This window comes from Macaca thibetana, chromosome 15, assembly GCF_024542745.1.
Source record: "Macaca thibetana thibetana isolate TM-01 chromosome 15, ASM2454274v1, whole genome shotgun sequence".
Lineage (NCBI taxonomy): Eukaryota > Metazoa > Chordata > Mammalia > Primates > Cercopithecidae > Macaca > Macaca thibetana.
The window spans coordinates 109,579,281-109,592,558 of record NC_065592.1 but is presented as its reverse complement, the minus strand read 5'-3'; the positions used below and the strand labels follow the sequence as shown (position 1 = coordinate 109,592,558).

The window sequence follows — 13,278 nt, the reverse complement described above, 5'->3', positions numbered from 1 at the left end:
TTAGTTACACACAGAGCACTGAGTGGTGCGTTTACAATCCTCTAGACAAAAAAGTTCTTCACATCCCCACCTGACCCAGAAGTCCAGCTGGTTTCACCTCTCATTGTCAGATTTCTTTTTGTAACTTCAATCATTTTACCAGTCTGATCTTGCATTAGATTCAATTTCACGTATGAACCTTTGAATTCCACTGTCATACCAAATACTATTTAGACCATGAGTTTATCCTTCTGTTTTATTTTTCTGAGATAGTCTATATGCAATATTTGCAGAAAGTAAAAACCAAGTCCATAAAATATCTAAACTATGTTACTTTTTCAACGGTGATTGCAAACACGTTTCCTAAAAATGATACATCAAGGTCATACTGAGACAGCCAGGTGACAGGGGTCCCAACCAGCCTGCCCACTGACTGAGGTGGAGCCTCAGGAAGTTCACAACATTTGCAGCAGGGAGGCACCTGGCCCCTCCTCTTCCTGTGAGGAACCTGGGATTTGAATGGCAGGTGGGAAGCACTCCAGCAGGGACTCTGGTCTAGCAAGAGTCCCTTTTCTTCCTTCTTACCCAATAAAACCCATTCTCACTCACCATTCAAATTGTCTACCAGCCTGAATTTTCATGGCCATGGGATAAAGAACCCCGTCCTTAGCTGAACTAGGGAAAAGTCCTGCAATAATCCTATATTTGAAAGTTCCAAGTGTGGAGAATAGAGTTCGTGATTAACCTAAAGAGGAATTCTTGTGAGGGTGCAAATCAAAGAGAGGGATATTTTAAAAAGAAACTTATATACCAGTCCTTTATTATTCGGTAAATTATAACATGGAATAAAGGTATTACTTGAAGGCCACTCTCTCTTTTAAAAGGCAAGAAGATCTTGTGGTGACCTCCAATTGTTGTGTTTATGCCATTTCAGCCACCATGGAAATGAGTGTAAGCCGACTGTATTAGTCCATTCTTACATCGCTATAAAGAAATACCTGAGACTGAGTAATGGAGGCAATGAATAATTTATAAAGTAAGTATAAAGAAGAGTTTCAACTGGCTCATCGTTCTACAGGCTGTACAGGAAGCACTGCAGCATCTGCTTGGCTTCTGGGGAGGCCGCGGGAGACTTATAACCATGGTGGAAGGTGAAAGGGAAGCACGTATGTCATGCAGCCAGAGAAGGAGCAAGAGAAACAATGGAGGTGCCACACACTTTTCAACAACTAGACCTCGCAATAACTATCATAAAGACGGTACCGGGGGATGGTGCTAAACCATTCATGAGAAACCACCCTCATGATACAATCACCTCCCACCAAGCCCAACTCACCCTCAACATTGGAGATTACAATTCAACATGAGTTTTGGGTGGGGACACAGATCCAAACCATATCAGTGATAAACTTATATATTATGAACTCACTTCCAGATTGTGCAAAGGAGTAAAATTAACTGAGGCTGGGAAGAAGGATGCATATCCTTCTTGCATTCTTGAATGCATATATCTTTACAACGAATGGCAGTGAAAAAACAAATACAAATTAAAGCAATTTTTAAGAAACTGAAAGTACTTTGTTAAATTCACTATTTATTCATAAAATCCTTGAATACATAAGATTTTTTTCCCGCAACTGTGCCCATGTGTCCCTGAGTTTCAAAAAGCTTCAAAGAAATGTTTTTTTAATGCCCCAAACAATGTTATCTCAAAATGCTCTTGGCTTTTAGTAACAAAATCCTGAACCAAACAGCTCAAATAGAAAAGGGAAGAAATTCGAGCATTTATGCCTGGGAAAGACTTGATCCAGGGTCCATACAAGGTGAATATGACCTGTTTTCTCTTTCTCTTTTTCTCAGCTATGTTGTGTTGGGACTAACCCCATTTCCAGACAGGCTCTGATCTCACGGTTCCACATGACCAAAAGCAACTTCAGGGATTATGTGCTACTTAATTCATGCTCATCAGGAAAAATACAATCCACTTCCCAATCTTGCAAACAAATGTTACAGCCCTGAATCTCATCAGCCTTGACGGGGCTCATCTTGACCAACCACTGTGGCCAGAGGAACAGAGAAGCAGTGTTGGGTAAGCCAGGTAGGACCCACTCCAGGAGCCACATAAGATACCTCTCACCCAGAATGAATCATGCACAGCTGGGAAATTCAGGGTACTATTAAGAAGGTGGGAAAGGAGGGGAGATGGATACTGGAAAAACAATGAATAAATATCCCCTATACAGGCAAATACAAAAATTCAATTACCAATTAATCTTTAAAAAAATAACACCCTGAGGTTGTAGAAAGTCAAGCAAATAGAACACAGGTAGGAAAAAATTTCAGTAATGTGTTCGCTACTTAAAAATCATAAAAACAGTGGATGGAGCTGTGGAAGAGGAATCGCTAACATCCCAGCCTCGTCTCTGAATTTCACCTTGCCTCTGCTATTTTTCACTAACCACCTTATTTTCCCTTTTAAATTGCCATTCAAACTTGAACAATAATTATTTCCCTAGGTTTCCATATCTCAGCCAGGCTAGTAAGGATATAAAACCATTCCAAGGAGAGGAAAGAAAATTTCTGCCAAGTACAAATCTGTGCATAGGTTTGGCATGTCTGGAGCTAGTGCAGGAAGATGCTAGGATCTGGAAAGATCAGGGAGTGGCCTTCATGGTACGTGGGTGCAAAAATGGAAAATGGAAAGATATTAGGGTTGAGAAAAGGTGAAGAGAAGTTGCATATACCAAGGTAGCATGTGGATTTTATCAAAATTTATGACTGGTTAATAAAGTTGGGGTGTGTACTCCAAATAGTGCACAAGATAGTCCACTGAGATGTGAAAACAACATTAGAATGTTTATATGTAAGAAGAAATCAAGCTTTATTAATATTTCACAAAGGTACCTGCACTACAACCTTAGCCGGTCTAGATGATAGATGGTCATGTGTCACAAGTAGTCCAAGTGGGACCCTGAGGGAAGGGTGGGGATTCCACCCCACAGAGGGCTGGCAGGAGCTCCTCCAGTTCCCACTTCCTCTCAGGATACGCATTATGGTTTCCATGTGACTAGTAAGGAAGGTCTGCTGTATCTAACTTAAGGAACCATCAGATGGACACCTGGCTTCAAAGGATCCCTCCAAAGAAGTCAGAGATTAAAAATACGACTATGAATGCAACCTAAGAAAACTGGGAAATGGTAGCATAGATACTTCTGCAAGCTAATCATTAGCCTCATTAAAAGGTTATGCTAATTAAATGTTGGCAAAAATGTTTCAAAGTTATCAGGAAGATTATCTGAAACAACAAATTTGTACAACTTGTCATTCATTTATTCATATCATATATTCATTAATTCATTCAAAAATTTATACTGTGCCAGGTACTGTTCAATTTGCTAGTAACAGTACACAAAACAGAAAAACCAATTTTCCCTTAGAGGATAGTGGCCATTGAGATTCTCACCAAATTGACTAATTACAATGCCAATCAAAATGCCAACAAGTTATTTTGTGTTTTAGTGAAACCTGACACACACATTCTAAAATTTATGTAACAGTTAATGCTAAGTTCCAACATTAGCCAAGGCGTCTTACAAGATGGAAGAACTTCCTCCTGGAGAGCAAGATACTCAGAAGGCCACATTAATGACGACAATGTGGAACTGGCATAAAGATAGTGTATCTGTCAGAGTTCTCCAGAGAAACTGAACCAATGAGATAGACACACACATACACAGGGATTTATTATCAGGAATCAGCTAACACCATTACAGTAGCCAGCAAGTCAGAGACCCAAGAGAGCCAATGCCCGGATAACCAGGAGAGTCACTGGTATAGTTTCAGTCAGAAGGCCAGCAGGCTTTAGACCAGGAAGAGGTGATGCTTCAGTCTGAGTGTGAAAGCAGGAAAAGGACAAGCTTTCAGGCAGGAGGACCTGTCTCTTCCTCAGGGGAGTCTCAGCCTTCTTGTTCTAGTCAGGCTTGTCACTGAGACAGGGCCCACCCATATTGGGATGCGCATTCTGCTTTACTCAGCCAACCAATTTAAATGCTAATCTCACCCCCAAGACACCCTCACAGAAACACACGGAGTAATGTCATCAGGACCTTGTGTCCAGTCAAGTTGATACTAAGATTAATACCAAAGATAAACAACAAAAACAACGGACAGATTCAGGATCACACCTGTGGACCCAAGGCACCTGATGCATGACGAAGGTAGCACCACAGATCACTGGGAAATGATTTTCAATAACGGTGCCAGCCAATGGGATATCAATGTGCAAATGAGATGAAAGTGGACTACTTACTACCTTACACCATACCATAAAAGTTACAGGTGGATCACAGACTTACATGGGAAAAGCAAACCAACATGCTCTTAGAAGATAATATGGAAGAACTTTATGACCTTGGAGTGCAGAAAAATTTATTAAATAAGGCACAAAGTGGCCGGGCGCGGTGGCTCACACCTGTAATCCCAACACTTTGGGAGACTGAGGTGGGCTGATCACCTGAGGTGGGGAGTTTGAGACCAGCCTGACCAACATGGAGAAACCCCATCTCTACTAAAAATACAAAATTACCTGGGCATGGTGGCACACGCCTGTAATCCCAGCTACTCGGGAGGTTGAGGCAGAAGAATCGCTTGAACCCGGCAGGCAGAGGTTGCAGCGAGCCGAGACTGTACCATTGCACTCCAGCCTGGGCAACAAGAGCGAAACTCCATCTCAAAAAAAAAAAAAAAAAAAAAAGCAACAAGGGGCACATAGCGGGCAGGGGCATCCAGAAGCAGTCAGTGTTCTGTTCTATTTCCTTGGGTGGTGATTACAAGGATCTTTCACAACTTGTTAAGCTTAGCATTTATGTTTTGTGTAAGTCTGTTAGATCTTTAAGTTTTTTTTTGAAAAAGAAGAAAGTAGAGGACAGAAGCTATCTGGATATTGCTTAGTACTGCATTTCGAAAGGGAATACAGATAGAATACACCACCTTCGGATCTCTGTTCCTGGCACCCTGTTTTGTGTGTGTGTGTGTGTGTGTGTGTGTGTGTGTGTGTGTGTTTCATCAGAATAAAAAATAATAGTGGTATGGTTTTGCCAGAGAAGACAGGCATCCTCCTACATTTGGCAGGCCCTGGAAACCTCCCCCATCTATTGTAGCATCTGAGAAAAGACTGTCTTTCTAGGTCCAGTGCTGTATCCTCAGCCTCTACAGTAGTGCCTGGCAAACAGTAGGTGCTCAAAAAGTATCTGTTCAGTGGATTCACCAGTAAAACTACATTTTTCAAGACCACATATTCCCAAAATATGTGAAGGAGTCCCGGAACTTCGTCTCTGAACTGTAAGAAGAGCTGTTGAGGTGGTGCTCTATGACGGCACATTCAAGGTTGTCAGTAAAACTCCAAAACATTTTACTGATGTGTTTCCAATATAACACATGCTAACATGTCAAGTGTCAAACAGAAGCATTTTTTTCTCTGTGCTAAAAATACAACTCAGTCTGTCATTTTCAAATTAATTAATTAATGAATGTTTACTGAATTTTGTAATTTACCATAGAAATTATTAGTTTTCGATTTAGGGTATTTCAATCATACTTGTAATGCTCCAACAACACAGAATGACCCAAGATTTTATTACCACAATTAGAACATCCCGGCACATGGCAGGCCCTAATAAATACTTGCTGAATGAATTAGCAAACATTAAAATATGGCTGTTTTATAATGTTCACAAGGATATTGCATGACAAGGTACACATCTTTAACGTGTACCATGTCACGCTAAAACCTCCACGAAGAAAATATCACCTCTAAGATAAAATCAAGTACACCCGAGATGTGAACTGATTTATAAACCAACCTACAGACTACCTTCTATCTTGCTGCATTTATGGCCAACATGAGATTATGTATGTACTGACTGATGATGGGCAATGTAATTAGCTTTAGAGTTAAGAGTTAAATAATTAATATGTTAACAATAAATTGTTAAGAGTTGAATCATTAATATGTTCTTAGACATCGTTATATCGGTTCATGTTATTTAGTTCAGGCTTGCTTGGTAACTAAGGAGGGAAACCGTTTTCCCAACCTCCCACATCCTCACCTGCTCCCTACCTGCACATTCATCTCAATGTAAAGCATGTTCAGGACTTGCTCAATTCAGCCAACCCCACCCTAGTCTGGCTATCACCTCCTTCACTGCCAAAGTCCTCCCTCCTTTACCGCCAAGTTTCTTGAAAGAGTGAAGTTTATCATCTCTGCTTCCTCACCTCCCCATCATTTCTCAGTCTGGAGCAATCTGGCTATTCCCCTCCACCTCTCACCAAACCTCTCCTCACCGAGTCTTTGCTCACAGTGGCTGAATCCAAGTAGCGTTTCTCGACCCTTCTGCCTTATGCTCCACAGCCACCCTGTCCAACACAGGGGCCACCTGCCACATGTGGCTGCAGAGCACTGCAGTGCAGGAAGCACCAGGGAGTAACTGAACTTTTATTTAATTTTAATTCAAGTTTAATTTAAACACCGATTCTTGATTCAGTTATAAAATTCCTTGGAACAACTTGGGTATGTGAATCTACTTTTTCATCCCTATATTTTATAAAATCTAAATACAGATCAAGAACTTGCAAAGAAAATTTAATGTCTGAATGAAGATACAACACGTAGATGTGTTAGTGTAACACACACACTGGATTTCAAAGATACATCATGAGAAAGATTAGAATCTCATTAGTAATTTTAATATTGATTACATGTTGAAACGATGGTATTTGGGATATACTGAATTAGGTAAAATATCTTCTTAAAATTAATTTTAACTATTTCTTTTTATGTTTCTTAAAGCAGTACCTGGAGAGTTTACCATTATCTATGCAGCATGTATTTTATTCCTACTAGACGGCGCTGCTCTACGGCATTAGATATGAATGTGCACTAATTCTCCATTGCTTCTCTCCTTCTACTTCTTGGACCCCTCCTTGTATTCTGCAGCATCAATCATTCTTCCACTTCCCCTTAAGGTCAGTGTCTCCCAAGGCTCTCTCCAGTTCCCCTGGGCCCCTGTCCCAGCACCCATCTCACCTAAGGCTTCCACTATTCCCACAGGTGGCTGACTTTCAACCCTCTGCCAGCAAATCAGCTTGCTCCCCTGAGAATGGGATATTCACCTGCTCTCTGTACATTTCCAGCTATGCCTAAGTATATCGACATTTAATCTGCCATTATACCTGCTGGGAATTTACCTTATTAATATTTTATAAATCGGGCCCCCTCCTCCATTTCTTTGAGGCCCTCTCAATTTCTCAACTTATCAGTACAATAGCTTCCAATGTCTAACCTTGGCCTCTTCTCAACCAACTTCCTTTTGCTGTTAGTCTCTAAAACTCACACTGGCAACATGATTTCATGATTTCTCTGACTTTTTTTTTTTTTTCTTTTTGAGACAGAGTCTTGCTCCGTCACCCAGGCTAGAGTACAGTGGCATGGTATCAGCTCACTGCAACCTCTGCCTCGCAGGTTCAAGCGATTCTCCTGCCTCAGCCTCCCTAGTAGCTGGGACTACAGGCGCCCACTACCACGCCTGGCTAATTTTTTGTATTTTTAGTAGAGACAAGGTCTCACCATGTTAGCCAGGATGGTTTTGATCTCCTGACGTCATGTTTTGCCCACCTTGGCCTCCCAAAGTGCTGGGATTACAGGCGTGAGCCACCGCGCCCAGGCACGATCTCTCTGTTTAAATACTCTGGTGGCTGCCCCACTGCTATCAAGATGAAAACCTCCTATAGTCATATGCAAGGACTGTACTTGCCAGTCTCTCTGGCTTCGTGCTTCATCACCAACTCCACAAAACCCCAAGTTCCAGGCACACCTAAGCACCCGCAGTCCCCTGAATACGTTTGCTTTCTCACCACCATACTTTGCATAGTGTATTTATACTGACAGGAATATTCTCCCTAACTATATCCTTGCTCTCCTAGCTGTCCTTCAGAATTCAATTAACATGTCACCTGCCCCAGGAAATGTCTCCAAACCCCCACGTGAAAGTAAGTGTCCCCCTCTACGTCACCATCATACCTAAACACAGCTCTAGTCATAACCCAACCACGTTACCCTGGAGTGACCTGTTACCAGTCTGGGAATTCCCTGAAGGCACGGATTAAGTGTTTTAACTCCCTCAACTATACTTAATAAGTACCTACTAATAAGTAGATAGAGTATTAAACAAGGAAAACACAGAATAAAATGTAAGGCTAGAAATTTTTAAATAGGCTAATAAAGTCATGAGTTAAATGAAGAAAGTTAACCCAGTCACGCTAAAAACACTTCATTAGATGGCCCACTTCAGGACTCAATGAGCTATCTAATGCAAAATTATATGCTAAATATGCATTAAAATATCAAATATTCAATAAAAGCAGCAATTAAAACAATTAAGGACTAAATATGTTATTTTGTTTCGTAGGCCTTGTTACGCATTCTTTCTTCCCTAATTCTACTTATCCATTCCTTTCTTCAGTTCCTTACATTAATTTTCCTTCCAATTAAAGTTTGTATTCTTTCCTTCCATTGCCCAATCCCTCTGACTCCCTTCTATTCTTTCAAACAGAAAAATATAAATACAGTCTTCATCATCTCTGTTAGCAATTTTGTCTAAAACAAAGAAATCATAAAAAGCAGTGAATGTAACAATCTCACCAGTCAGACTGACAGACAAAACCATATGCACTCATCTGTTTGGACGATTTCATAATGCTAAGCAGCTAATCTGAACCACATGCACACTAAGTGGAGTCTGACCGGCACCAGCAAGTCCTGGGGTTGCTGCAGAAGGCAGTGTGGGGAACAGAAAAGAACAGCCAATGCGCTGCTGATGATGGCAGCTGCAGCCCAGCCTCACCACAGCTCCACCTGACGCCTGCCCTTCGGGAGAAAGCAGAAGCAGACAGGGAAATCTAGGAAGCTGTCAGCTATCTGGACTAGCACAGTAGGTAGCCAGTTGCAAAGTGTGAGCAGCAGAGGCCACGCAGCACCAAGATCTAGTCTGTGCACATGCTGGCCCAGGTGCCAACTTCGGGACACAAAATAAAGAGTGCTGCTCCCGCCGCACTGCTGAGTTTTCATGTTACTACAAAACAGATTTTGAGAGAGGCAGGGAAGCAGGTGGAAAGGAATCTAAACCAGGTTGGTAGGCAAAAACAATTTTTTGAAGGCTAGCAGTTGTTAGAGTGAAACGGAATACATTAATCACCTGAAAGAAGTTTTTCAAAACCACTCAACATTAGGTCTTCACCCTGAAGAATTATATCTTTTGGAATTCACAGTCGAGCAAAATTGAAATCTCTTGAAAAACTTTTTACCCAGCAAGATAAGGTAACAGTGAAGGGTATGTTCGAAAAAGTTTCTAAAACATCACAGAACTGGATCCCCCCCAACAATTTTTTAAGCAGCACTTTTAAATAATCAATTTAATTCAAAGAAGTGCAGAGCAAGATTTACTCTCTTACCTGTACCCAGGAGTTAAGTTTTGATTGTCTAGAATTCTGTGGTTCTTTGTTAATTAGACAACATAAGCACCATATTAGAATTTTTTGGCTTTCATCTACAAAAAGGAAAACTTAATGAGTAAGTTTTATTAAGCAGAAAAAATAATCAATATAAAAATATTTGAAACATTATATTTAGGAAAATCTCAAACTACTACGTTCACAGTACAAGTATCCCCGAACGTAACGTTTGCTTTCTCACCACCACACTTCGCACACTCTCTTTCTGCTGACAGAAATATTTTCCCTCACTCTATCTTCGCTCTCCTAGCTGTCCTTCAGAATTCCCTAAGCTTAACTTTGTGGAGTGTTTTCCTTCTTGTGGCCTTGGGATCACTTAACTCTTGTGTGGTCAATTTCCTTTCTGTAACAGTAGCAATTTTTAAAGCCAAATGAGAAACACGGAAAGAACTCGGAGAACTGGGCTTTCCTCATGATCAGGTTTTCACATTTCCAGCGGTTAGTAATTTCGACCTTTCTAAGGCAACTTAATGGTTACAGGCAGTGAGTAGCCAATATTTCTGATTTAATCTTTTAATTTTCTAATTTGCCAAAATATCTTCACTTGTTAAAAATAAATTTAATAAAAAGGATTGCTTTAAAAAATATTTTTAGTACCAAGTGTTTGGATAAAATAGAAGTCTCTTACATGCTTCTTGACTCTAAAATGTAAATTCTTTAAAACACAAAACTTTACCAAACATGCAATACAAATCTGAACTTTGAAATCTTACATTCTGCAGAAACATCCACTTGATGAACCACTTTCTTTTTCCTCTTGTGGTGACTGAGTCTATTCCAGTGAAGATTGTATAACACAATTAAGAAACAAAAACGAGGCCTAGAAACTGAAGATGTCAGTACCCGAGCTAGGGCAAAGCAACTTCAGACTTTACAAGGCCATGGAGGTGAGGCCAAGACACCCGGTGCCCGGAATCAGTCCTCTCTACCACCTCATCTTCTGCAATCTGATAAACCCAAGCTTTCTCTTTTTTCTGAGACATGGTCTCGCTCTGTCACCCAGGCTGGAGTGCAGTGGCATGATCTCAGCTCAGTGAAACATCCACTTCCCAGCCTCAAGCCATTCTCCCACCTCAGCCTCCTGAGTAGCTGGGACCACAGGTGCGTGCCACACACCTGGCTAATTTTTGTATTTTTTGTAGAGAAGGGATCTCACCATGTTGCCCAGGCTGGTCTCCAACTCCTGAGTTCAACTGATCCTCCTGCCATGGCCTCCCAAAGTGCTGGGATTACAGGCATGAGCCACCGTGCCTGGCCAAAACCCAGCATTTCTAAGGACTCCATTAACAAAGAAATAAGAACAATACCAACTCTAGTAAGCGACTTCTGTATTTTTATCCACAAACTAAAGATTGCTAACAGTAATTTTTAAACCCATTTTTTCCCGTGAACATACATAGCTTAAGCTTTTCCAATAACTAACATCTCTGAAAAAACTTTATCAGGGGTTATTCTGAGGCCATTCATTTTTTTCCCCTAGTTTTTATGAGTTCAAATAAAGTATTATAAAGCACTGGCTTGCCTGAGATCAGTTCATTTCAAGAGTCGTATAATTTAAGCACTAAAGATCCTATGATTCTTCAGGCTGAACCAACGCCACTAATTAAAAATGTGACTGTTATGCTTCCCATAGTTTAAATATTAGAAGAAATTCTACCTAGCTTCATGTAGCAAGTGTGACAGATGCACCCAATGACATCCTTACACATGCAGCAGGCTGTTAAAAAGAATGTAATCTGATGGGGATCATTTCCAAACACCACTCACCACCGAAAAAAAAAAGAAAAAAAAGAAAGGAAATGTCAGTTTATGAAGCTTAAATCTAAAAGAATACCCAAAACTGGGAGTTTCCCCAGGTGTGGAGTGATTACACAAACTTACTTCAAACAGTTTATTATTTTTTATTTTTCTCCCAAAAAATAAAAAAAGAGAAGGAGCCAGAGAAACTTCCACCCAACCTCTAGGGGGCGACTTTCCACGCCCAGAGTCCACGCACCGAAATGCTAATGAGCTTACGGCTTTGCTTAGGCAATTTACGAACATGAGCCCCAGACTGCTATTCACGAGTGCCACCAGCACTCACTCCAGGGGCTGGCATCTGTCAGACTCCACCCTAGAGGCTTTGAACTCAGGCTGGAGCATCCCACAAGGCATGTTAAGTGAGATGGGAAACTGCCTTGGATTCATTGCAGGGACAGTCGCTGACAGTCCATCTTAGTGTAAATTTGGATTCTACAAATGAGTGGAAAGGAAAGGAAGATAACAACATACACTTGCCACCTTATATTTTACTTTTTGATATCTAGAATTGAAATTCCACATAAAAGCTAATGCAATTCTTTAAACTTTAATTCTATAAAGTATGAAGGCAGCAAATGTTTAAGACAATAAATATTCACTGTTTTAAGCTGCTAAGTTTGGCGGAAATTTGTTATACAGAAATAGAGAGCGAATAGTGAAGAAGAGAGGTAACAGCTGTCATGCTTAATCACGAGGGCAGAGTTAGAAGCAATGGACCAGAATTTCAGAAGGTGAAGGCAGTATTTTTACACTGAGGACATCGCCGAATAAAAAGGTATTCTCTAACTTTCCATTATTATCAATTTCTTCTCTTCTCTTTTCAGTATCTTTTCATTTCCAACTCTTCCCTCCTTCCTTATTACCCTTTTCTGATCCTGTTCTCCATGAACACTACGTATTACTTACTTTTTTCCATGATGAAAACAGTTTGCTTTTACTATAATTAAAAAGCAATTTGGGGCTGGGCATGGTGACTCACGCCTGTAATCCCAGCACTTTGGGAGGCCAAGGCGGGCGGATCACGAGGTCAGGAGATTGAGACTATCCTGGCCAACACAGTGAAACCCGTCTCTACTAAAAACACACACACAAAAAAATTAGCCGGGCGTGGTGGCGGGCGCCTGTAGTCCCAGCTACTTGGGAGGCTGAGGCAGGAGAATGGCGTGAACCTGGGAGGCGGAGGTTGCAGTGAGCCGAGATCATGCCCTGCACTCCAGCCTGGGCAACAGAGCAAGACTCCATCTCAAAAAACAATAAAGAAAAGCAATTTTGATATTATAAAACCATAAGAAAAGATCCCTTCCAGGCAACCAGTGAAACAATAGGTGCAACACATGCAACATCTGACTGCTCACGGGGTTTCGTGCTGTTCAGCCACCTTTGTGAGCTCAGAGCCAGGGCACACCTCAATAGGAAACTGAAATTTAAGAGCAGTTCAAAAGGTAACACAAGCGTTGAGACAGAAAGGGACGGAGAATTTGTTTCTGCTTGTCGGAGGGGCCAAGGTAATGCAGATAAGGTGCTAAGGAAAGATCATAAATACGAGTTCAAGGACACCAGGAAAAATCAGTCTGAACTCCCACTTTTACAAAGAAATACGAGACCCCACAAGTTCAGTTGCCCTGTCTTAGAGAATCACATCTGCAAGTCTGCCCCAGCAGGGTCTCTCCTGAGAAACCCTCCTTTCCTCTCAGCAGCTGCTACTCCCATCAGAGAACTGTTACACTGAGCCAGGCTGACCTGCTTAAGTATCTCTTTTTCCCTGACTGGAAGCTCCCAATGGGCAGAGACGGTGAGCCGCGTTTTCCTAAGGGCTGGCACACACACACAGAAACACTTTATAGGCTGGGTGTGGTGTAATCCCAGCACTTTGGGAGGCCGAGGTGGGCGGATCATGAGGTCAGGAGATCGAGACCATCCTGGCTAACATAG

General features: G+C 41.4%; 1 protein-coding gene across 3 annotated transcripts in view; it reads right to left on the bottom strand.

Moving 5' to 3' along the window:
- FANCC (FA complementation group C) overlaps nucleotides 1-13,278 on the bottom strand; it is a 214,007-nt gene that overhangs the window by 130,744 nt on the left and 69,985 nt on the right. For 2 of the 3 annotated variants that reach the window (XM_050762295.1, XM_050762296.1), the window contains exon 4: nucleotides 9,487-9,581. In XM_050762295.1, the coding sequence (XP_050618252.1) occupies nucleotides 9,487-9,581 (95 nt within the window). Of the gene's footprint in view, nucleotides 1-9,486; nucleotides 9,582-11,203; nucleotides 11,309-13,278 lie in introns of all 3 variants that reach the window. The other variant, XM_050762294.1, reaches the window with a different exon arrangement.